This window comes from Arvicanthis niloticus, chromosome 1 (assembly GCF_011762505.2).
Source record: "Arvicanthis niloticus isolate mArvNil1 chromosome 1, mArvNil1.pat.X, whole genome shotgun sequence".
Classification (NCBI taxonomy): Eukaryota; Metazoa; Chordata; class Mammalia; order Rodentia; family Muridae; genus Arvicanthis; species Arvicanthis niloticus.
Window position 1 is genome coordinate 117147905 of NC_047658.1, and position 22489 is coordinate 117170393.

The following is a 22489-nucleotide window of genomic DNA, read 5'->3' on the forward strand; positions in this document are numbered from 1 at the left end:
CCGCCCTGCCCTTTCGCGGAAGTGAGAGTTTGGTACGTTGGGCTCCAGGCTTAGAGACCCAGATCTCAGGCCCTGCGTCCCCTCCCAGGTCCTCTGGGAGCCTGGGGGCCGGAAGCCGGGCTAGAGCCTGGCGGGGTGAAAGGTCAGCCGTGTGTCCCCCGCCTCCGGCCAGAGCCTCAGGTCCCGGACAGGGAAGGGTTACCTGGCGGCCCGCCCCCCCTCCGGCCCGCCCCCCTCCCGCGCTTGCTGGCAACTCCCGGTCCCGCGCCTGTTTGTGCTGGGGCGCAGGGGCTCCGGACGGCCCTGTCACCGCACCCCGGGAGCCCACCCCGGGAGAGTAAGCGGTCCGGTTCCACAGCGCCCTCTCCAAGTCCTGTCCCCACGCTCAACAGCGCCCCCGAGGGGTGGCACGACTCCCCTCCGCGCGCGCCCAAGTGCTTCCTTCCCCTCTCCCCAGCCATGGCCCCCGCGGCTTAGAGCCTCCGACGCCGCCGCTCGGAGCAACGCGGGGGCCGGATGGACGGGGCTGCGGGGCCCGGTGAGTACGGGGCGGGGCGGGCGGGCGGCGTGGCCTGGATTCCCTGAGCGCTAGCCCGACGGGCACTGCCAGTGCTGGACCGCTGTCTAGTAGCGTGCTAGCGTGCTCCTGCGCCCCGGGGACTCTGAGCATCCTCCTCAGTTCTTCAGGTTGTCCAATTCTAGTTCCAGGAACTCGCTACTGTCATTTTGGACTTCCTTAATGCCATTCTACTCCTTGGTTCTCTGTGTCCCTCTAAGTTTCCCTGACCACTGTGTCACACTGGGCCTCTTCCCCGGGAATTCCGGGTCTTTTTATTTCTGACGCCCACAGTTACCTTGGGATGTACACAGCTCTCCACTGATATTCTGTACACTCACCAGATTGTGTTCCTTACACCCTGACCTCTCAGTCTGAGTTTTACTGTCCAGTTCACTTTCCTGTGTCTCAAGCTTGTTGGCTGTGTTTGCATTTGGTAGAGACTTGCGCTTGCTGGTGGGGCGAGAGGGCTGTGGTTTCTCACCAGAATTGCTCTTGCATCTCTCTCCGACTCCCACATACCTCGGCAGTATTCCATGTCTCCCACCCCACCTCCCACCCCCACGTACTCCATGATACTTTGTCTTTGCGGAGGCAGAGACAGCAGCAGCAAAAGTTTTACCGGGCTCATTGCCTGTCCCGCTAGGAGGAGACTCTTGACCCTCTACTATCTGATCGGGATGAGCTTTCAAGCTTTAGACTGCTTGAGAGGGTCAGGTCTATTGAATGGTGGTGTTGTGACATTGGGAGGGAGGACAGAACCACCTTCACCCTCCAGGTAGTGGCACTTTTCTGAGCGCTTCTTGCCCCTTTCCCAGGTGAGGGCCCTGCTCATGAAACCCTGCAGACCCTGAGCCAGCGGCTTCGGGTGCAGGAAGAAGAGATGGAACTGGTAAAGGCAGCCTTGGCAGAAGCCCTTCGCCTGCTGCGGCTGCATGGCCCCATCACAACCCTGCAGGGGTCTGGCATATCAGCTTCAACAAGGAACAGGTACAACATGCCAGCACACTCATTCTTCTTTCCTGGGAACTTTGGGGCATCAGGTTAATTTGCTGTCTCCCCAGCAGCATTACAGTCCCCCCAGGACTGCCACCTACATGCAGCCCTTCCTTGGTGAGCCGAGGCACCCAAACAGAAGAAGAATTGGAGACGGAGCCATCCTCTGGACCCCCTGGCCTGAGCAATGGGCCTCCAGCTCTTCAGGGGGGCGGTGAAGAGCCTAGTGGGACCCAGTCTGAAGGAGGGTGCAGCAGCAGCAGTGGGGCAGGCTCCCCTGGCCCCCCAGGAATCCTCAGGCCTGTGCAGCCCCTTCAGCGTTCTGACACGTAGGTGTCCTGTGGCGGTAGCTGGGATGGATGGGAAGTCTGGGAAGTAGGCTTGATTTTTCACTTTTTCATTCTGCTCTACCAGGCCCCGAAGAAATTCCTCCTCTTCCTCATCCCCCTCAGAGCGGCCCAGGCAGAAACTCTCCAGGAAGGCAGCTTCCTCAGCTAACCTGCTATTGCGGTCAGGGAGCACAGAGAGGTGGGTAAGCCTCCCTTTCCTCCTTTAACTTGCTGTACCCCGGGCTTGGCTTCTTGACTTTCTCCATTCCTGGGTGGGGTAGGTGACCTCATTACCCAACAGGAAGAAAGAAACAAAGCATTCCTTGGGACTCCTGCACTGCTCTGGGCCCTGTGCTGAGATTCTCCTCCACATCATTCAGGCCCTGTAATGTCTTTGGTGAATAGGTGGTCACTCATGCCTTCCATTGCACAGGTGAAACAGGCTCAGAGAGGGCAATCAGTTGCCTCAGGTCACAGAGTCAAATTCTGAACCTGATTTTTCCGGATTCTAGTTCTGCTGACATTTTCTTTTCTTTCTTTTTTTTTTTTTTTTTGTTTTGTTTTTTTGTTTTGTTTTGTTTTGTTTTTTTGTTTTTCAAGACAGGGTTTCTCTGTGTAGCCCTGGCTGTCCTGGAACTCACTCTGTAGACCAGGCTGGCCTCGAACTCAGAAATCCGCCTGCCTCTGCCTCCCAAGTGCTGGGATTAAAGGCGTGCGCCACCACCGCCCGGCCTGCTGACATTTTCATATCACTACATACCTTTCAAAATTCTAGGAGCTAAAAGCTCTGATGACATTTTACTTATTTAGTTGGGACAGGGTCTCATACCATAGCCTGGGCTAGCGAGAATTCACTTTGTAGCCCATGCTGGTCTAAAAGGTGTGGTAGTCCTTTCTTGGCTTCCAGAGTGTTGGGAAGATACCTGGCAGCTCTGGTGATCTTTCACAGATGGCTGTCCTCAGAGCTTCAGCTGATCCCCATTGCCTACAATGCCCTGCTTTGGCTACTCCTGTAACATAAGGACATCCCAGTGCCAGGAAGCCTGCTGGGTGTGGGGTTATTGTCTTAGTGGACCTGAAGGTCCAGCTCAGCCTTGTCCTTTTGAACCTTCTACTCTGTTCTCCGAAGAGCTGTTGTCAGCTTATCATCCAGTGACAATGACCTCTAAAATTCATTGTCATTTTCCTTTTGGGAGATTTTGCCTACCTTCCAGATTCCTAAAAGGTAGAGATGGTCTATATTCTGGCCTCATTTTACAAATATGGAAATAAAAAGGTCGCTAGAGGCCTAGAAGAAAGGGCACAGGCTATAGTTTCATGGTTCTGTACTCTCTCTTACCTTTATATTGCCTTCTTTCTCTTTCCTTTTCTTACTCACTCACTCACTTCCTTCCTTCCTTCCTTCCTTCCTTCCTTCCTTCCTTCCTTTCAACTAAAATGCCCCATCTCTCTAGAGCCCTGTGTTCTGACAGTGACCTCACACCAGCAGGCTGACTGGAAGGAAGCGTCTATCAGTATCTCGTCCCACCCTCTCGGGTCTTGACATTTGGCCCTGGTCTTATACTTTTACTTCTTCTCAATAGCCGGGGGAACAAAGACCCCCTGTCCAGTCCTGGAGGTCCTGGATCTCGGAGGAGCAATTATAACTTAGGTATGTACAGAGAGGCAGAGGGAAGAACGTGCATGATGCCATTAGGATCTGGGCTCAAACCCTAGGAGCTACTTTGGGGAAATCTGTCAGGTATGGTAGGTTTGCTGTGATGGCCTTTGGGAAGGGAGGCTAACTTCTCTGCTTTTCTTCGTAGAAGGCATTTCCGTGAAGATGTTCCTTCGTGGCCGTCCTATTACCATGTACATTCCATCTGGCATCCGAAGTCTTGAGGAGCTGCCCAGTGGCCCACCCCCGGAGACCCTGAGCCTTGACTGGGTGTATCCTATTCAGTTCCATGGGAATCACCCCTTCCCATGATGGGTCTCCCTTCCTTCTTTACAGTTTTTTTCTGTGTATGTGTGTGTGGGGCGGGGAGACAAAGAACCCATGAATCATTCCATACTACCCCAACATGGATGGTAATGCCAAGTGGGAGCTTTGCCGTTTTCATGTTCCCTCCTGTCCTTGGTCTGGCCCTTTCCTTGACCATGGTCCCCAACACAGTTATGGGTACAGGGGTCGTGATTCTCGCTCTAATCTCTTTGTGCTGCGCTCTGGGGAGGTGGTCTACTTTATTGCCTGTGTAGTGGTGCTGTACCGGCCTGGGGGAGGCCCAGGGGGTCCTGGAGGTGGCGGCCAGAGACATTACCGGGGTCACACAGACTGCGTTCGATGGTGAGGGTCTTGGGGTCTGGGGATTGTGGGCTTGACAGGAAGAGGGTCTGGCTACGGGCGGAAGGGTAGCAAAGACAGTTGCCTTGCTGCTTCTTAAGCAAGGAAAACATGTCTCGGGTGGTCCTGAGAGAGACCCTTTTCCTAGAGTTCTCTTCCCCTCACTTAGCCTTGCTGTTCACCCTGATGGTGTCCGTGTAGCCTCAGGACAGACAGCTGGAGTGGACAAGGATGGAAAGGTAAAGTCAGCGGAGAATATTGAGCAGATAGGATGAGCTAACAGGTCAGTTTTTCTTCACAGTTCTGTCTCCTTCTCTTCCACTAGCCTCTGCAGCCTGTGGTCCACATCTGGGACTCAGAAACACTCCTGAAACTGCAGGAGATTGGACTGGGTGCCTTTGAGCGTGGTGTGGGGGCCTTGGCCTTTTCAGCAGCGGTGAGCTGGGCACAAAGCTTCTAGATCTCTGTTGTTTGTTTGTTTGTTTGTTGTTTTTTGGGACAGGGTTTCTCTATATGTAGCCCTGGCTGTCCTGGAGCTCAATTTGTAGACCAGGCTGGCCTTGAACTCACAGAGATCCACCTGCCTCTGCCTCCCAAGTGCTAGGATTAAAGATGTGTGTCACCTGGCTGTGTTTTTTTTTTTTTTTTTTTTTTTTTTTTTTTTTTGAGGCAGAGTCTCACATACCTTAGGCTGGCCTCTCAAACTCAGGATGCAGATGAGGATGTTTTTGAACTCTTGATCCTTCGTCTCTACCCAACAATTGTTATAGGCATGTGCCTCCATAGCTGGCTAGACCCTTATTCTTGCTCAAGACACCACTCTTTGGTTTTACCAGGAAGCCTGGGGAAGGTCTGGTGTTCTGGGCTCACACAGCCAGTTCTCCTGAGAAAAAGACATGTCACCTTCTTTAACACTCCCAACTTGTGATAGAATCTCTGTCTAACAACAGGCATGTCCAGACCTCCAGAACTCACAGTGCTATGCCTCATCCACAGGATCAAGGTGCTTTTCTTTGTGTGGTGGATGATTCCAATGAGCACATGCTGTCAGTGTGGGACTGTAGCCGGGGAGTGAAGCTGGCTGAGATCAAGGTGAGGAGCCTAGGTGGCTTGATGGTTTCTGAATCTGGAGTAGGGTGGGAGTGGTGGAATACAGACAGTTCCAGGTTTATTTATAAATACACTTCTGACTCAGGCAAACTCTCAGTTCTCTCAGCTTTTGTTTCTCCATCTGTGCATTGGAAACCACAGAACTACAGTTCTAATGGGCACTATAATTTTTTAGGGGATCAGCTCCCCCTTGTAATGTTGAGGTTCAAACAAAGGCCTTTAATATGCCAGGCAGGCATTCTACCATTGCTCTATACCTTCAGCCTTCAGCCAGAGCCTTGAAGGAAGAATTATCTTGGGGTTTCAGGGCTTTTGTAGATCAGCTGTTAGGAAGCAGATTGAGTTACAACATAGACTTTGGTAGCACAAACCTTTAATCCCAGCTACTCTGGAGATGGAGCAGAAGGAAAGAAGGCTGAGGAGATAGCCCAATAGTCTGCTTCCACAGCGCCCACAAGGCCCTAAACTCAATCTCAATATGACAATAGAAGTAAATGGAAAGACATGGGCAGAGATGGCCTTTAATCCCAGCACTTAGGAGGCAGAGGCAGGTGGATCTCTGTGGGTTTAAGGTCAACCTGGTCTACAGAGCGAGTGAGTGCCAAGATAGCCAGGGATACAGAGAAGCCCTGTCTCAGGAAAAAAAAAAAAATTGAAAAGTCAAGTGCTGGGTGTAGTGGTTCATAACTATAATTCTAGCACTTGGAACGCAGAAGCAGGGTCACTGAGAGTTCTAGGCAGGATGGTCTATAGAGTAAGTTGTCAACAAAGAACAGCAAATCAAAAACCAAAAGAGCCACTTGTGGTGGTGCATCCCTAAAAACTTAGTACTTGGAAGTGGAGGCAATAGAATTAGGAGTCCAAAGTTCAGCCTCAGCTGGCTACATTGGCAGTTCTAGGACAACCAGAGGGACATGAAACTCTGTCACAAGAAACAAACCAAAACAGGGTATGGTGACACACATCTTTAATCCTAGTATTTGAGGCAGAGGCAGGCGGATCTCTGAGTCTGGGATTAGCATGGTCTACAGAGTGAGCTCCAGGACAGCCAGGGCTACACAGAGAAACCTTGTCTCAAAACAAAACAAAACAAGAAAAGAGAAAGGAAGAAAGATATAAAGATAGATAGATAGATAGATAGATAGATAGATAGATAGAAACAAAGATATAAAGATAGATAGATAGATAGATAGATAGATAGATAGATAGATAGATAGAAACAAAGAAAAGCATCAAAGACAATGAAGATGCTCAGGACTTAGGGTGGCTGAATCAAGTGTCTCCCTTTCTTCAGAGTACAAATGACTCAGTCCTCGCCGTTGGCTTCAGCCCTCGTGACAGCAGCTGTATTGTCACCAGTGGAAAATCTCATGTCCATTTTTGGAACTGGAGTGGTGGAACTGGGGTTCCTGGGAATGGAATCCTCGCCCGGAAGCAGGGTGTTTTTGGGGTGAGGTGTGGATGGGTGAGGCAGTAGAGAGGGAAGTGGGGCTGAGTATTGAGTGCTACCCCAGCACCCCCAACTGTCCTGTGACATCTGTAGACTCTAATGCACCCCAGCACCCCCAACTGTCCTATGATACCTGTAGACTCTAATTACCCCAGCACCCCCAACTGTCCTATGACACCTGTTCTCTGCCCTCTCCAGAAATACAAGAAACCCAAGTTTATCCCTTGCTTTGTGTTTCTCCCTGATGGAAATATTCTCACTGGAGACTCTGAGGGGAACATTCTTACCTGGGGTCGAAGTGTCTCTGATTCCAAGACCCCAGGCAGAGGTGGAGCCAAAGGTATGTGGTTAGGGCTGGCATTTAGGATGTTTGTATCTCAGAAATTCTGAGGGAACAGAGCAGAGGGTTTCCTTTTATCTTGAGAACTGATGAATTCCCTGGGGAGCTGGTCTAGAAAGGTGGGGAACCATATAGTAAAGGAGAGAAGGCTAGGGATTGAGTTTGTTAAATCTCAGGTTCAAAGTTCAAAGTTTTTTGTTTTTGCTTTTTTTGTTGTTGGTTTTTTTTTTTTTTTGACACTATTACTATGAGCTGAATTGGCAGTCATGAGGCTTAGTCTTCTGTGGGTGCTCAGTAGCTGGAGCTATTCTGTGTTGTGATGCTCTAAGCTGCTCCTTTCCCTACTTACTGGAACTCTAAGAGCATGACTTAACCTAGACTTTACCAACAGAGACCTACACAATTGTGGCCCAGGCCCATGCTCATGAGGGGTCCATCTTTGCTCTGTGTCTCCGACGGGATGGGACAGTGCTGAGTGGTGGTGGACGGGACCGACGGCTGGTACAGTGGGGGCCTGGGTTGGTGGCCCTCCAGGAGGCTGAGGTAAGAGATGGGCTGGGGTCAAGGAAGGGATGGAGTGAGGAATGGTCAGTATGCTTTTGACATTCTGTTACTACTCCGTAGATTCCAGAACACTTTGGAGCTGTGAGGGCCATTGCTGAAGGGCTTGGCTCTGAGCTGCTGGTGGGAACCACAAAGAACGCATTACTGAGGGGAGATCTGGCTCAGGGCTTCTCCCCTGTTATCCAGGTTTGGAAGGCAAAAGCCAGGGGAAGTAGGGAAGGGAGTCTGGGGAAGAGCGGTGGTAACTCTTTTCTGTTGCAGGGCCACACTGATGAGCTCTGGGGACTGTGTACACATCCCTCCCAGAACCGCTTCCTCACCTGTGGCCATGACCGGCAGCTCTGCCTGTGGGATGGGGAAGGCCACGCACTGGCCTGGAGCATGGACCTAAAGGTAGAGCCAGCTGCCCTTAGTCCACCACACTACACCTACTCTGACTCCCTAATAATGCCTTTCCTTCTGTGTCTGGGACAACAGATTGTATTGTGAATTCTGCATAGACTGGTAAAAGTGACATTGCTGCTGCCCCAGGCCTTGTTTTGGTTTATCTGTGGCACTACTAGGTGTTTTCAGTGTCTTCCCCCTACTAGGCTCTATCCCAGGTCTCTCATGCCTCTTTTTCTCTGGTTGCCTTGGGAGGATCCTTTGAAGTTACTAAGATGACAAAGTGTCCACCCATCCAACTTCTCTTACTAGAAAGCTGTCTTCTTTTATTAAACCCTATCTTTAATTAACATTTACATATATACTCAGTTTTGACTGTGACCCAGGCCCTTTCCTCCCCCAGCCTCCTGACCCCTCCTTTGAACCTTCATGTCTTTAGTATTTCCCCTTATACTTTCATGTGTGTTCTATTACCCATCCCCCACCCCATCCTTTGAAGCCTCAACTGATCTCACGGGCCACTTAGAAATACAAATTCTTGAATTTACCTTCTTTTTTCTCAGGAGACGGGTCTATGTGCTGACTTCCACCCAAGTGGGGCAGTGGTGGTTGTAGGACTGAACACTGGGAGGTGAGAGAACACCAGACCTCCTACTCCTATAAAGAAATGCAGGGACGTCTAGGAAGGGAAGGGTTCTTGGTAGCAGGGGAAGGGACAAGAGGTGACCAGGGCTAACTAAAGTGCTGGACCACACCTTTTCATGTTCAGGTGCTTCTCTGTAGCCCAGGCCTCCCCTCCCTTGTTGTCACCAAGTCTTCCCCATCTATATCTTCAGTCTGGGAGCAAGATGGGATGGCAGCTCAGGATGGGGAAGCAGTGGGACTGGGAGGGGTGGATGTGGGTGGCCGGACAGGGAAGTGACAGGCTTACTGACCCCACAAGGTTTCTGTGGTTGTCCTGGCCTGCAGTTGCTGACTTCTTTCCCAGGAGGCATCAGAAGCCCCTCAGCTTTCATATGCCTTTAGCCTCTTCCCAGTCCCCAGCCTGAGAGTGCAGTGGTGGCCTCCTTCCAGACGTCACAGCCTTTCTGACATTTTCTGTCTCTTCGCTCATTCTTTGCTCAGAGCCTCCCTGGGGGGTGGGCTCACATCCTGCCCTCTTGCTTCCTTCCCTTCTCTCTTTCAGGTGGTTGGTTTTGGACACAGAGACCAGAGAGATTGTGTCTGATGTCACTGATGGCAATGAACAGCTCTCAGTTGTCCGGTACAGCCCAGGTGGGAGCCACCCCCACCCTGGACCTGGGTCCTGCTCTGGCTCTTCTTTGTCTGAATAAGTTTCTTTGTAGATGGGTTGTACCTGGCTATTGGTTCCCATGACAACATGATCTACATCTATAGTGTTTCCAGTTGTGGCACTAAGTCCAGCCGCTTTGGCAGATGTGTGGTAAGGACCCTGGGGTGGAAGGTGGGATTTGTTAACTGTGGGCACAGTAACAGGGGTTTGATGCATTAATGGCTGGTCTGGGGATGATAGCCATCTTGTCAAATTCTTGACTCTTCTTCCCCAGGGGCACTCCAGTTTTATCACTCACCTTGACTGGTCCAAGGATGGGAATTTCATCATGTCCAATTCTGGGGATTATGAGATTCTTTACTGTGAGTGGCAGGGAGATGGGGCTAATTTATTTATTTATTTTTTGGTATTAGGCTGGCTTAGAATTCTCTATGTGGCCCATGCTGTTTTTGCATTTGTCATCCTCCTGATTATGTCTCCTAAGAAATTATATGGGTGTTGACAGGAGGCTTTTAGTCAGGAGGGATGATGGTATTAGAGGAGCATCAAGTGGAGGGGCTGACGTGGAGGGATATGGAGCTGGAATTGTGCATATAGCAACAATCTGGTGAGTAGGTAAAGTAAACCACAGTTTCACACTATATCTTTTCCAACAAGAACTCAAAGGGAGTTGAAAAATGGACCACGCAATCCCTGAACTTGGGAGGCAGAGATAAGTGGTTAGATCTTTGAGTTCAAAGCCAGCGTGGACTACATAGTGAGTTCCAGGCCAGCCAAGGCTGCATAGGAAGACCATGCCTCAAAATACAAAACAAAGGAAAAAGAATGATGCACTAAGAAGATATTGCTTTGGGATGGCTTCTTAGGGCAACTGTGGAGGGGCTACCTTATTTGGGAAGGAGAAGCTGATGGGAAACTGTTAGTACTTTATCCAGAAGTTGAGGCAGGAATGGAAAGTTCCAGGTATTGTCTTAGGCTAGATTCTCTGTTTCTGAGACAGGGTTCCTTCTGTCACCTGGTTGTCCTGGAACTCCCTTTGTAGACCAGGGTAGCCTCCAACTCCGAGATCTGTCTGCCCATCTAGTACTGGGATTCAAGGTGTGTACCACCATGCAGGACTGTCTTAAAGTCAAACCAAATCAAACAACTTCAGTGAGAATTTAGGAAGCACATGGTGTGGTTCATAATGGACAATATACCTATGATCAGTTCACATTCTCAACTGAGGAAAGAATGACAGCTGAGCAGGGGCAATTTCCACCTAGGGGATGTGGCTGGAGGCTGCAAACTGCTAAGGAATCGCTATGAGAGCAGAGACCGGGAGTGGGCTACCTATACCTGTGTGCTGGGCTTCCACGTCTATGGTGAGCCAGGATCCGGAACCCCTTAGGAGGGCTGGGGAAACAAGGAGGAACCCATTCTGGGCTCAGTATACTGGGTGTGTGCCGTCTCGGGGTGGGGATAATAGCGGCAAATCCAGGGTAGGAGGCCCCTTGGGACTGGAAGGATTGTCTGGAGCTCAGTGGCAACCTGAAAACCGGAAACACTGTAGCTCTAGGTTGTGGGTAGCAGCCGGGCTCAGGCCACCTGTTGTGTTAGGTGTGTGGCCTGATGGCTCAGATGGGACAGACATCAACTCCCTTTGCCGCTCCCACAATGAACGGGTGGTGGCTGTGGCAGACGACTTCTGCAAAGTACACCTCTTTCAGTACCCATGCGCTCGAGCCAAGGTGAGGCCTCCGGGGACCATTGGGCCCAGGTGGGTAGGTTTGGGACCCTGCCATTGCTGCAGCTGTTCTTTTTTTCTCATCTAGGCGCCAAGTCGTATGTACTCAGGCCATGGCAGCCACGTGACTAGTGTCCGGTTCACACACGACGACTCATACCTTGTCTCCTTAGGTGGCAAGGATGCTAGCATCTTTCAGTGGAGAGTGCTGGGGGCAGGAGGCTCTGGGCCCGCTCCTGCCACACCATCTAGAACTCCCTCTCTGTCCCCTGCCTCCTCCCTGGACGTGTGATTGATGCTGGATTATCTTGTCCCTCTGGTACTGTGGTCTGGCCACACAACCCCTAGGACCAATGACAGTCTTTACCTGGGCTGGCTTTTTCTTTGACTTAATACATTCCCAATTGCGTATTTTCCTGGAAGGGCCAACACCCCATTGCACACATGATAACAGACTTGCTTGCTGAGCCGGGCAACCCAGCTCCGACGCCTTCTGCCCGGTGAGGGGCAATAAAAAGAAAAAAGTCACTGCCTGGTGCTTTTGTGCGGCGGGTCCCTCAGGGGCCCAGTTGTGTAAGGATGAAAGAAAAAAGTGCAGGGCGGGAAGAGAAAAGGGAGCTCAGACCAAATATGCAAATAACAGGCAAAGCAGCTTGCAAATAACCTCAAGAAGCGTGAGGGCGCGCGCGCGCGCGCCTTTCGACGCCACTGTCGGGGAGCTGCTAGGACTCAGTGCAGAGAGTTAATTCCGGCTCCCCACCGCCCTCGGGGGCGGGGTCGAGCTGCAACGGAAATAACCGAGCGCGGGGCAGCGGCTGAGCGAAAGGAGCCGAGTTCCTTCCGGAAGTGGCCGATCTGTGGGGTCTTGCTCTCCGACCTGAGCCGAGCGCTGGGCCTTGTTCTCCGGATCGGCCGAAGGTGTTCCGGAAGGAGGCGAACCCGGACGCGGGCAGGGCAAAACCTTCCCAGCGGTTGGCACCGCACGACGTCTGCTGGCACTCGGTGAGGACGCTAGGAGCCGGAACCTCACTCCGGTCAGGCAGGAATCGAGCTCGTTCCGGAAGAAGCCGAGCAGACCGGAGCCGGCCTAGGTGTCGGGCGTGAGGCTATATCAGCAGCGTCGTCATCGCGCGGCAGTGATGAACCGCGACGGCTGAGCGAGCAGAAGTGCTGGCTGCACGGGTCCCATCGACACTTCCGCAAGGCGTCAGCCCCGCGCTGGGGGCTTCGTCTGGAGCTGAGCTTTGCCCCCGCGAGCCTCCCGGACCTCTTTGTGTGGCCGGAGGCGGCGGCGGCGGGAACGGCCATGGCGGCTAACATGTACCGGGTGGGAGGTAAGTACCCTGGCGGAAGAGGCTGAGGCCGGGATCAGGGAGACTCGGTGTCCGCAGGCGCAGGAGAGCCACATCTCGGGTCGTATGGGCCGCGGCACCGACCGGAACCGGAACCGAGAGCTATGGTTCCGTGGCGGCGACGCTATCGGGCGCAGAGGCTTACCTGCAGCGGTAACGGTGCTCTGAGATCTGCGACTGGACCGCCGGTCTGGAAGTGGCTTTGGAAGGGGCCCGATTGACCGCCGGGCCAGCCGCAGGAGAGCCAGGCGCGCAGAGGGTTTCTTTTTTGTGGAGGCTTGTGCGTTCATGAAGGTGGGGCCTGAACGGTTTACTCAATTCTCCGATACAGGGTGCAACTTCAATGCAAAGTTGTATGGACTCCAGTTGTATGTTCTTATTTCTTAAGTCTCACTTTTGAGTGAAGATCTGACTTTAGAACTGGGTTTTGCAGGGGTAGGGGGTAAAAACTCATTTCCTTTTTCTTTTTTCCTTGTTTCTTTCTAGACAAGGTTTCTTCTCTGTGTAGCCTTGGCTGTCCTGGAACTCATACTGTAGACTAGGCTGGCCTCGAACTCAGATCAGAATCTGCTTGTCTCTGCCTCCTGACTGCTGGGATTAAAGGTGCGTGGCACCAGTGCCCGGCAAAATAGTTCCATATCTCTTTGCCTGCTCGCTTGCTCGAGTTTCTCTCTCTCTCTCTCTCTCTCTCTCTCTCTCTCTCTCTCTCTCTCTCTCTCTTTCTTTTTGAGGCAAGTTTTCCCCTTGTTTCTTTCGAGACACGGTTTCTCTGTGTAGCCCTGGCTGTCCTGGAACTCAAGCTGTAGATCTGGCTGGTGTTGAACCAAGAGATCCTCCTGCCTTGCCTCCCAGGGATTAACTGCATATGCCACCACTGCCCAGCTAATGGCTAATACTTATTTTCTTAAGTCTCTCCTCTTGTACGTCTCCTTCTTCATCTCCACTTCATCTCTCCCTAGAATTTTGTCTCTTTTTGGTTCACACAGACCGACTTTCTTTTCTGGGTGCTCTCGTTTTCTTGTCTGATCCTCTTGTTTCTTCCCCACCCCCTACAGATTACGTCTATTTTGAGAACTCCTCCAGCAATCCTTACCTTGTTAGACGGATTGAGGAGCTCAATAAGGTGAGTGGAGGTTTGTTTGTTTGTTTTAGATACAGGGTCTCTCTATTATGTAAACTTGGCTGCCTGGAATTTGCTGTGTAGACCAGGGTGATCTTAAAACCATGGAGATTCTTTTCATTGATCCTGAAATTATCTTTGAATATTAAGTCTTTACTGCTAAGTTTTTCTACGTTTTCTACTTAGACCCCCCTTTTTTTTTTTTTTTTTTTTTTTTTTTTTTTTTTTTTTTTTTTTGTTGTTGTTGTTTTTGTTTTTGTTTTTTCGAGGGTTTCTCTGTGTAGTCCTGGCTGTCCTGAAACTCACTTTGTAGACCAGGCTGGCCTCGAACTCAGAAATCCGCCTGCCTCTGCCTCCCAAGTGCTGGGATTAAAGGCGTGCGCCACCACCGCCCGGCTCTACTTAGACCCTTAAGGAGACAGACACTACTGTTGTTGGACTCTGCACCTCCACTTTCAAATGGCCAATTTTCCTTGTCGTGTTTTTCTCCCTCCTTTAGACTGCAAATGGAAACGTGGAAGCAAAGGTTGTTTGTCTTTTCCGGCGAAGGGATATTTCTAGTAGTCTCAACAGCTTGGCTGACAGTAATGCTAGTGAGTCTCTTCATTCCTTACTACCCCCCTCCCACCCCCCCCCACCCCCCCCAGGATCTGAGGACTAGACATGTTCCTGCAGGTGTTTCCCCCGTAGCATGCCCAAGGCAGGGCGTGAGTTGGGGGTGGGGAGCGCCTGGTCTAGGGAGGGAGGCCTGTTGTTACATGTTGGGTTGGAAGAACATCGTGCAGACCATGATAAGGAAAGTCAGAGTGTGGCTTCTGTGTGTGTGTGAGTGGAGAGATACTTAGATAGGAAGTGAAAAAAGCTGTAGAGAAGCAGGCACTTGGGGACATTTGGGTGCTTTGGGACAGTGTTAGTGAGGGGTGGTCAAGGTGAAGAGTAGGATGCTGTTTTGAGAAGCCTGCTTAACAGGGAGGAGGTGATGCCAAAGCACTGATAGAGATGCCAGGAGAAGTTCTCTTGAACTTTCCTGCAGTCTTTTCTCCTCTCCATAATTAGTGTCTTTCTTACTTCTCTTTGCTGTGTCTGCATTTTCTTTATGATCTTTATCTTGTAATTTTCTTTTAACTTTTCTTTTAACTCCTTTTTTTCTCCTAGATTTTTTTTTTCAGGCCATAGGCATGAAAGGGTTAATGAGCTGGACCAAGTTTCCTGGCCCTTTGGGGTTTCCAGGCCCATTTGGCAGGGGTTGACCTTGGCCTTGTCCAATCAGAAGGGTTGGGGGTGTGGTCCTTGCCCTACCCCTGGGTTTCTGAGAGCACACACAGAGAGACATGGACCCCCCCCCATTCTACACCCCCAACTTTTCAGGGGAACAGTGCACTAAGGAATATGTGCCTGAGTTTTCTGTCCCCTTCCACTTTGGTTGGCACTTAGCCAGGTTAACTGTTTCCACCAAGATTTCAGTGTAGGCTGCTGCTTTTTGGTGAGGAAGGTTGTTGGCACTGGTTTCAGAGTTGCTCTTCTTGAAAGCCCACAAACTATTATTAGCTAAGTAGAAAGAAAGGGCACATTAGGTTGTGTGTAATGTTTCAGACACAGCAACGGGTCCTGAAGTATGAAGAGGAACTGGTAAATAAACGACGACCATGTATGCTATTTTTACTTCTTCTTAACTGGATTGTAGGACCCCAGGCTGGTTGTGTAAGAAAGAGCTAAATATGACATCATACTGTACTATGGCTCTGTTTGTGCTTTCTGAGTGGTGTCAGTATTGGCAGCTAGGCTTGGGTGCATTTCCTGTACTCTCACAATATAAGGATGTGATGATTCCCTTGATGGCGTTAGAGGACTGAACGTCCACAGTGAGGTGTGAGGCCAAAAGGGAAAGCTGGTAGGGTAAGAGTGAGACGCCCAAGGAAAGTGACAGTGACGTGCAGCAACTGAGGTAGGGTGTCGTTTACCTGGACGAGCTAGCCGGCTAAGGTACCTGTTCTGAATTTGTTTCTGACTTGGTTTCTTCCTCAATATTCTAGGGGAGTTTGAAGAGGAGTCAAAGCAGCCAGGGGTCTCAGAGCAGCAGAGACATCAGCTGAAGCACCGAGAGCTTTTTCTTTCTCGGCAGTTTGAATCATTACCAGCCACACACATAAGGTATAGGACAGTCAGGGCCATTGTGGCCTGTGTGCCCTGATTTAGAAGATGGAGAGGAAGGGTGGCGTACTGGAGCTGGCAGACAAGAAGGTGCGCACTGCTCATCCAGGACTCTTGGGTCTGTCTTGTTTTTTTAGGGGGAAGTGCAGTGTGACTCTCTTGAATGAGACAGATATCTTAAACCAGTATCTGGAAAAGGAGGTGAGGAGCTATCGTGAGAAGAGGGAGGTGAGGGAATGTTGCTCCCAAAAGGCGTAGACAGTCTGGATAGACCTCACTGTCTATGTGGATTCCTTCCCACTAACCTCCTCTCTTCCTCTTTAGGACTGCTTTTTTTACTCACTGGTGTTTGATCCTGTGCAGAAGACACTTCTTGCTGATCAAGGGGAGATCAGAGTTGGTTGCAAATTCCAAGCTGAGATCCCAGATCGTTTGGCAGAGGGTAAGCAACAGAGTAGAAGTGTTTGAACATGAAAGTTTCTGTTGATAGCATGATTTGGGGTACAAGTGCACAATCTGCTAGGTGTTCTGTTGTGACTCTGGCAGAACGAGACTTAGGAACCTGAAAGAGATAAGTGGGCACAGCTGGGAGGGGAATTCTGAAGTCTGATAGACTCCAAGCAGAGAAGAGGAAGAAGGGCCATTGTGAGTGAGTAAGAGACTAGTTATTTCCCTCTCTCTCCTTCCATGGTGATTCCATTGCTTGCTTCCTCAGGAGAATCGGATAATCGGATCCAACAGAAGATGGAGATGAAAGTCTGGGACCCAGACAACCCTCTCACAGACCGACAGATTGATCAGTTTCTTGTGGTGGCCCGGTGAGGATGGGTGGATCAGAAAGGTGGGCTGGGGAGGAATGGATTGAGTTCTGAGTCTCATCTATTTTTTATTTTTTAGAGTGGGTTTTGTTTTAGGCCTGGGCATTTTTGTTGTTTTCTCCTTAGTTCCTGAACCTGCTTGAACTGTTTTCTTCCCTTGACTTGTCAATCTCTCCTTAGAGCTGTGGGAACCTTTGCACGAGCCCTCGACTGCAGCAGTTCAATCCGGCAGCCAAGCTTGCACATGAGTGCGGCTGCTGCATCCCGAGATATCACCCTGGTAAGCACATGCTGATGATGGCTAGTTGGCATGTTGAGGCAGGAGAGGAGCAGGGAGTCTTGGAGAAGGTAGAGGTGCTTAAAGGGCAGCAAGTCCTCAGCTTTGTTCTGTATTTCTGGTAGTTCCATGCCATGGACACCTTGCAAAAGAATGGCTATGACTTGGCCAAGGCTATGTCGACCCTGGTACCACAGGGAGGCCCCGTGCTCTGTCGGGATGAGATGGAGGAGTGGTCAGCTTCCGAGGCCATGCTGTTTGAGGAGGCTCTAGAGAAGTATGGGAAGGACTTCAATGATATCCGCCAGGACTTTGTGAGTGAACGGGACTGGGAGAAGGGAGAGCATGAAGGAGCCAGGGCCTAGGATCAGACGCCATCATCCTCTGTTTGCTGGTCTTTTTAGCTACCCTGGAAGTCACTTGCAAGCATCGTCCAGTTTTATTACATGTGGAAAACCACAGATCGGTATATTCAGCAGGTATGGGTAAGGCTGGCTGGGAGGCTAGACCAGAGGCCATCTGCTTACTTCTCTGCCTTTTGCTTTGTTTGATTTTGTTTGTACTGAGATGCTCTGAATTTCTTTCTATTCTTTCCTTCTTACAGAAAAGATTGAAAGCTGCTGAAGCGGACAGCAAACTGAAACAGGTCTACATCCCCACTTAGTAAGTGTGGCAGAAGGATAATGATAGCAGGAAGCAGAAGCAGATTGTAGAAGCTGTAGCTCGATGAGAAGCATGGGCTTAGTGTGCACAAGGCTGTGGGCTTAATCCCCAGCACTCCAGAGAATGAGAAATAGAAGGGATTGGTAGGAGAAAGACACACAAGTAGGTTATTTTCTTAACTAGCTTCTGCCTTCTCCTCTTGTTTCCTTCATTAGTACTAAGCCAAACCCCAACCAGATCATTTCTGTGGGTTCAAAACCTGGCATGAATGGGGCTGGATTCCAGAAAGGCCTAACTTGTGAGAGCTGCCACAGTGAGTTCCAAGGAGGGATAGGGTTGCTGGAGATGGGTGGCTCTAGGGTGGCTAGGGTCCTAGGGCTCTGTCCTAGGAATTTGAGGACCTCGAGTGGCATATTTCCTGCCAACAAATGTCCCTTCTCTCTCTGCTCCTGTAGCCACACAGTCTGCCCAGTGGTATGCCTGGGGCCCACCTAACATGCAGTGTCGGCTTTGTGCTTCCTGTTGGATTTATTGGAAGAAGTATGGGGGACTGAAGACCCCTACTCAGCTTGAAGGGGCTGCTCGGGGCACCACAGTAAGAATCAGTGGGTGGGATCTTGACATGGTGACTAAGGCAAGTGGGTCTCTTGAGTTAGAGGCCAGTCTGGTAGGCATAGCAAGCTCCAGGTCAGTTAGGACCACATAGTTAGATGTTGTCTCAACAAATAGAAAAGAATCACTACAAGAACATGTGGGGATGGGGAGAGTAGTTAGTGGGCTTACCGGTGTGAGCTTTAGGCAAAGGTCAGAAAACCTTTGACGACCTCTTCCATGGAGACTGTCAGATGGGCAGGAGCACTTGCTAAGTATTAGGAAGCCAGGAAGGTTGGGTGGGGTTTGGTGAAGAGGTCAGATAGAAATCGTTGGCTGTCTGCAGGTGATGGAGGACAGCACTGTGGTGTTGATTTTCCATTTCTCTTTTTCATATGTCATTCCTCCAGGAGCCACACTCAAGAGGTCATTTATCCAGACCTGAAGCTCAAAGTCTCTCCCCCTATACAACCAGTGCTAACCGGGCCAAGTTGCTGGCTAAGAACAGGCAAACTTTCTTGCTCCAGACCACAAAGCTGACTCGTCTTGCCAGACGGATGTGCAGAGACCTATTACAGCCAAGGAGGGCTGCCCGAAGACCCTATGCACCTATCAACGCCAATGCCATCAAAGCAGAGTGTAAGGACTGGAGTGGTAGTGCTAGCAGTGAGTGACTGCAGGGATAGTGGGCCACAGAGGGTGTTTAGAGTTCTTGGACGTAGGTGAGAATAGTGAAGTTCCTTTAGAAAATTTTGATCTGCCGCGTCTGGTGATGCATGCCTAGAATGTAAGCCCTCAGGCTGAGACAGGATATAGCTACCTAGGTCCTATTAGACTGGGCTATGTAATGAGTTCCAGGCTAGCCTGGATTATTAATAGGACCCAATCTCAAAAATGAAGGCTAGGCATTGTTACACATGCCTCTATCCCAAGTACTAGAAAGGTGGAGTTAAGAGGATGATAGCAAGTTGCAAGTTCTAGGTCAGCTGGGGCTTCATAACAGGACCATTTCAATAAACCAAAACAAAGCTGCAGAATACCCAGAAGCTTTCTTCTGTTCTCCAGGTTCTATCCGACTTCCTAAGGCTGCCAAGACGCCACTGAAAATTCACCCTCTGGTGCGGCTTCCCTTGGCAACTATCGTCAAAGATCTGGGTACGAGATGGGGAATTACACTCAATCCAGGGTGGGTGGAAGGTAGAGAAACAGATTGGGTGGTGCCAGGCTATCTAAGAGTCTTAGTATTATAGTATTAGTATGCTTCTTAGTATTATGATCTTCTTGTTAATATTATTTTTTGGTAGTGATGCTGTAGATCAAAACCCAGGACCTCATATACTCAGGATAAGTGGTTTAACATTGGCTCCATCTCTGCCACAGAAGTGGCTTTATTATATAAGTATTTTCTGATCTGAAAACATAATGTTTTTTTTTCAAATATGGGGTAAGTAGCTTGATAGCCTTTTCTCCATTACTAGTCTTTAGGCCATTAGGGTAAACAAGTGGTCAGGGTAGACAGGGAAGAAAGAATGTTAACGAAGCTACACAGGCAAGGAAGGTAGGAACATTTTCTATTTCATCCCCCTTCTCCCTCTACTGATAGTGGCCCAGGCACCTCTGAAACCCAAAACACCTCGGGGCACCAAGACACCAATCAACAGAAACCAGCTGACCCAGAGTCGAGGCCTGGGAGGCATTGTGGTGAAACGTTCCTATGAGACTGTGAGTTGACAGAATGGGTTGGAAAAGCTGACTGGGGTGGGCTTTTGTTGCTAATAGTAGTCTCAGGGAGGTAGTTCTTCATCATGTACCACATCCTTTTTCAGATCACAGGGCCAGGGGTCCCCTTCTCTGCCAATGGAAGGCCTCTGGCTTCAGGGATTCGTTCAAGCTCACAGCCAGGAGCCAAGCGTCAGAAACTAAACCCTGCTGATGCTCCCAATCCAGTGGTATTTGTGGCCACAAAGGATACCAGGTAGGGAGGGAGTTCACCATGGGAGGGGCTGAGAGGCTGACAATCCAAGTTATCCAGCATTGGAAGCAGGAGTATCTGAGAAAGATAGGTGCACGAAAGAATGTGGGTACCAGAAGAGTAGAATTGTAGAAGCATTGTGAAGTCTGACCTGGCTGATTCTCGGTGCTCCTCGAGCCTCCCTGTTTGTTCCTGCTTTTTGGCCAGGGCTTTAAGGAAAGCTCTAACTCACCTGGAAATGCGCCGAGCTGCCCGAAGGCCCAACTTACCCCTGAAGGTGAAGTCAACACTGATGACAGTGCGGCCCCCAGTTCCTCTGCCCGCATCGTCACATCCTGCCAGCACCAATGAGCCCATTGTCCTGGAGGATTGAGCATCTTAGGGAAGGGAGGTGGGGTGAGAGATAGAGGGGTGGGTGCCCAGGGCATACAAATCTCCATTCCTTTTGGTATCAAAGGGAGTAAGGAGTGAGGGAGGGTTGAAGCTGGTGTGTGTGTGTCCTTGCAGGGGTTGGACACCCTCTGGTGTTACTGCCAGTAACTCCCCTTTTTGGGCTTCTCTATGCCTGTGATGGAGAACAGCCTATAGGAACTTGTCTGTGTGTGTACCTACCCTATTTGGGCCTGGGACCCACAGTTGGTTTGGACAGTTCTGGGGAGGGTTTTTTAATTTTTTTAAAAATTTACCTCCCTTTGTAAAAGGGATGGAGGAGGGGAAGAGTAAACATATCAGGTGTTGGTCCCTGGCAGGGGGAAGGGGTGTATACTGCCATGTCTCTTTTTTTCTTTATTTTCTAATGGGGGGTTACTCTTACTGTCCGGTGTCCGGACTTTCCTAATTGGAGTTTGAGGGCCCTAAGCTGGCATCAACCCCAGCCCATGCTCTTTCTTCCCTCCCCTTTCTCCTTCTGCCTTTTATATGCCAATTCTCAGAAATAAAGATCTTTTGTCTGTTTTTTAACCTCAGATTCTGTAATTGGTTCTTATAGCAATGAATAAAAAGCTGTTTTCTTCAGCTCCTCCAGGCTCAGCTGTTCTCTGCTGCTGCGTGTGTGTGTGTGTGTGTGTGTGTGTGTGTGTGTGTGTGTGTGTGTTTGTTGGGGGTGATTTTGAGAGGGAAAATAGAGGACAAAGGACAATGAAAGAGGTACAGATGGTGCTTGTTCTAGGAACAGCTTTATGAGACATGCAGCCGGACTGGGAGGAAGTCTGCCAGCTAGCCTTGTGGGACTCAAGCTTCTCCCATTGGCTGGAGTGCAAGCAGTATCTTGGTCTAGATTCGTTCAAAGCTCTCTTAATGGCTGAGTCTCCACAGAAGGGGTGAGAATGTCTTCCTGTTACCCACTTCTTCCTTTTGATGCTGGGGAATTGATCCCAGGGCCTGGTGCATGCTAGGCAAATGCTCCACTATTGAGCTACCTACATCCTCAGACTCTACTTTCATTTAGGAGTCTAGGAAATGCTAGCAACCAGGCTAAGATGTATCCCACTAAGTGCTGGTGGTGTTGGCACACACCTTTAATCTCAGCAATGGGGAGGCAGACACAGGCAGATCTGAGTTCTGAGGCCAGTCCAGTCTACAAAACAAAGAAACAAAGCAGATGCATCCAACCTTAGTGGTTTAGGTGTGGTACTGCTAGACTGAACTTCAAACTCAGTGGTGTATGTATACAGACTGCTGCCTCAGGATTAACACAACCAACCTTCGAAACTGCCCCTGCTGTTACATGTACAGCAGTATTCTCTACTTTTTTGGTTTGGTCTGCTCTTTTGGTTTGGCATAAGGGTCAGATGCCTGAGCAGGGCCCAATAAGGAGTGACACAGGGCCTCATTGGTGACTCAGCTAAAGTCACAGACTGGTTTTCTGCTTAAGGTCTACTGTGTGGCTGATACAGCACAAGGTGCTGAGCTCACCTGATAGCCCCCGTTTCATTAACAGTCCCTGTGCTCAGCTTTCATATTCTCTTCTTCTGAACGTACAAGACTTATTCTGACTGGGGATCTGCTACACTTCCAGTTTCACCCCCTTCCACTCCCTTGAATGAATGTGTTTATCTCTTATCACTGTAGTCTGTTCTTCATTGTACTGCCTTGAAACGGGCCTCGTTAATATACTTAATTCGGACTACATCTGTGGAAGAAACTGGCAGACTGAGGTAGTAGCCATCTGGCGTTGCCCTCATTGAATCCAGCTGATGGGGGAGGGAGGGACAGGGAGGGACAGCGCTGAGAACATTGTAGAAGGATCCGGCTGCGGAGAACGGAACTGACCTGAGGATGTGGGAGTCCCTGAGCTCCACAAGGCAAAGGATTGGAAACACCCACCCTCTGCTTCTATTAGCAGGGTAAAATAAGAGATTTGAGGGGGCAGTTGTGTGGTGAAATGAAGGCACAGATCGCAGCCACCACTTGGCAAAGAAAGACCTCTGCTGTCAAGAAGCAAGCCCGCCTTTGTGGCTGTTTAATGAATATT

General features: G+C 50.1%; 2 protein-coding genes and 1 long non-coding RNA gene across 6 annotated transcripts; 2 read left to right on the top strand and 1 right to left on the bottom strand.

Annotated features, from left to right (window-relative positions):
* The first annotated feature begins 9 nt into the window (after positions 1–9).
* Positions 10–11600, top strand: Eml3 (EMAP like 3). 4 transcript variants are annotated; one of them, XM_076916892.1, is made up of 22 exons: positions 10–32; positions 1375–1546; positions 1621–1881; positions 1967–2080; positions 3465–3532; positions 3687–3810; positions 4037–4207; positions 4374–4443; positions 4530–4640; positions 5201–5296; positions 6609–6764; positions 6963–7104; positions 7496–7647; positions 7729–7854; positions 7930–8061; positions 8616–8683; positions 9239–9327; positions 9399–9496; positions 9621–9708; positions 10612–10710; positions 10946–11076; positions 11161–11600. In XM_076916892.1, exons 2-22 carry the CDS (start codon positions 1440–1442, stop codon positions 11362–11364), a joined length of 2607 nt encoding a protein of 868 aa, XP_076773007.1. In that variant the 5' UTR covers positions 10–32; positions 1375–1439; the 3' UTR covers positions 11365–11600. The 4 variants fall into 4 exon arrangements, with proteins under 4 accessions (XP_076773007.1, XP_034346111.1, XP_034346188.1 ...); XM_034490220.2 differs by lacking the exon at positions 10–32 and adding an exon at positions 42–538; XM_034490297.2 differs by lacking the exon at positions 10–32 and adding an exon at positions 42–538 and having other exon boundaries at positions 1624–1881.
* On the bottom strand, positions 7279–9247 carry LOC143435275 (uncharacterized). The gene is made up of 2 exons (XR_013105415.1): positions 8988–9247; positions 7279–8709 (listed from the first exon to the last, which is right to left on the bottom strand). It is a non-coding gene; the product is annotated as an uncharacterized LOC143435275 (long non-coding RNA).
* A 294-nt stretch (positions 11601–11894) lies between the features above and the next one.
* Mta2 (metastasis associated 1 family member 2) lies at positions 11895–21030 on the top strand. The gene is made up of 18 exons (XM_034490444.2): positions 11895–12406; positions 13480–13547; positions 14044–14137; positions 15578–15695; positions 15833–15896; positions 16020–16137; positions 16411–16513; positions 16694–16793; positions 16916–17104; positions 17195–17269; positions 17395–17453; positions 17669–17766; positions 17909–18048; positions 18455–18683; positions 19110–19199; positions 19648–19766; positions 19871–20019; positions 20224–21030. The coding sequence occupies exons 1-18, from the start codon at positions 12379–12381 to the stop codon at positions 20387–20389; spliced, it is 2007 nt and encodes a 668-aa protein (XP_034346335.1). The 5' UTR covers positions 11895–12378; the 3' UTR covers positions 20390–21030.
* The last annotated feature ends 1459 nt before the right edge of the window (positions 21031–22489 follow it).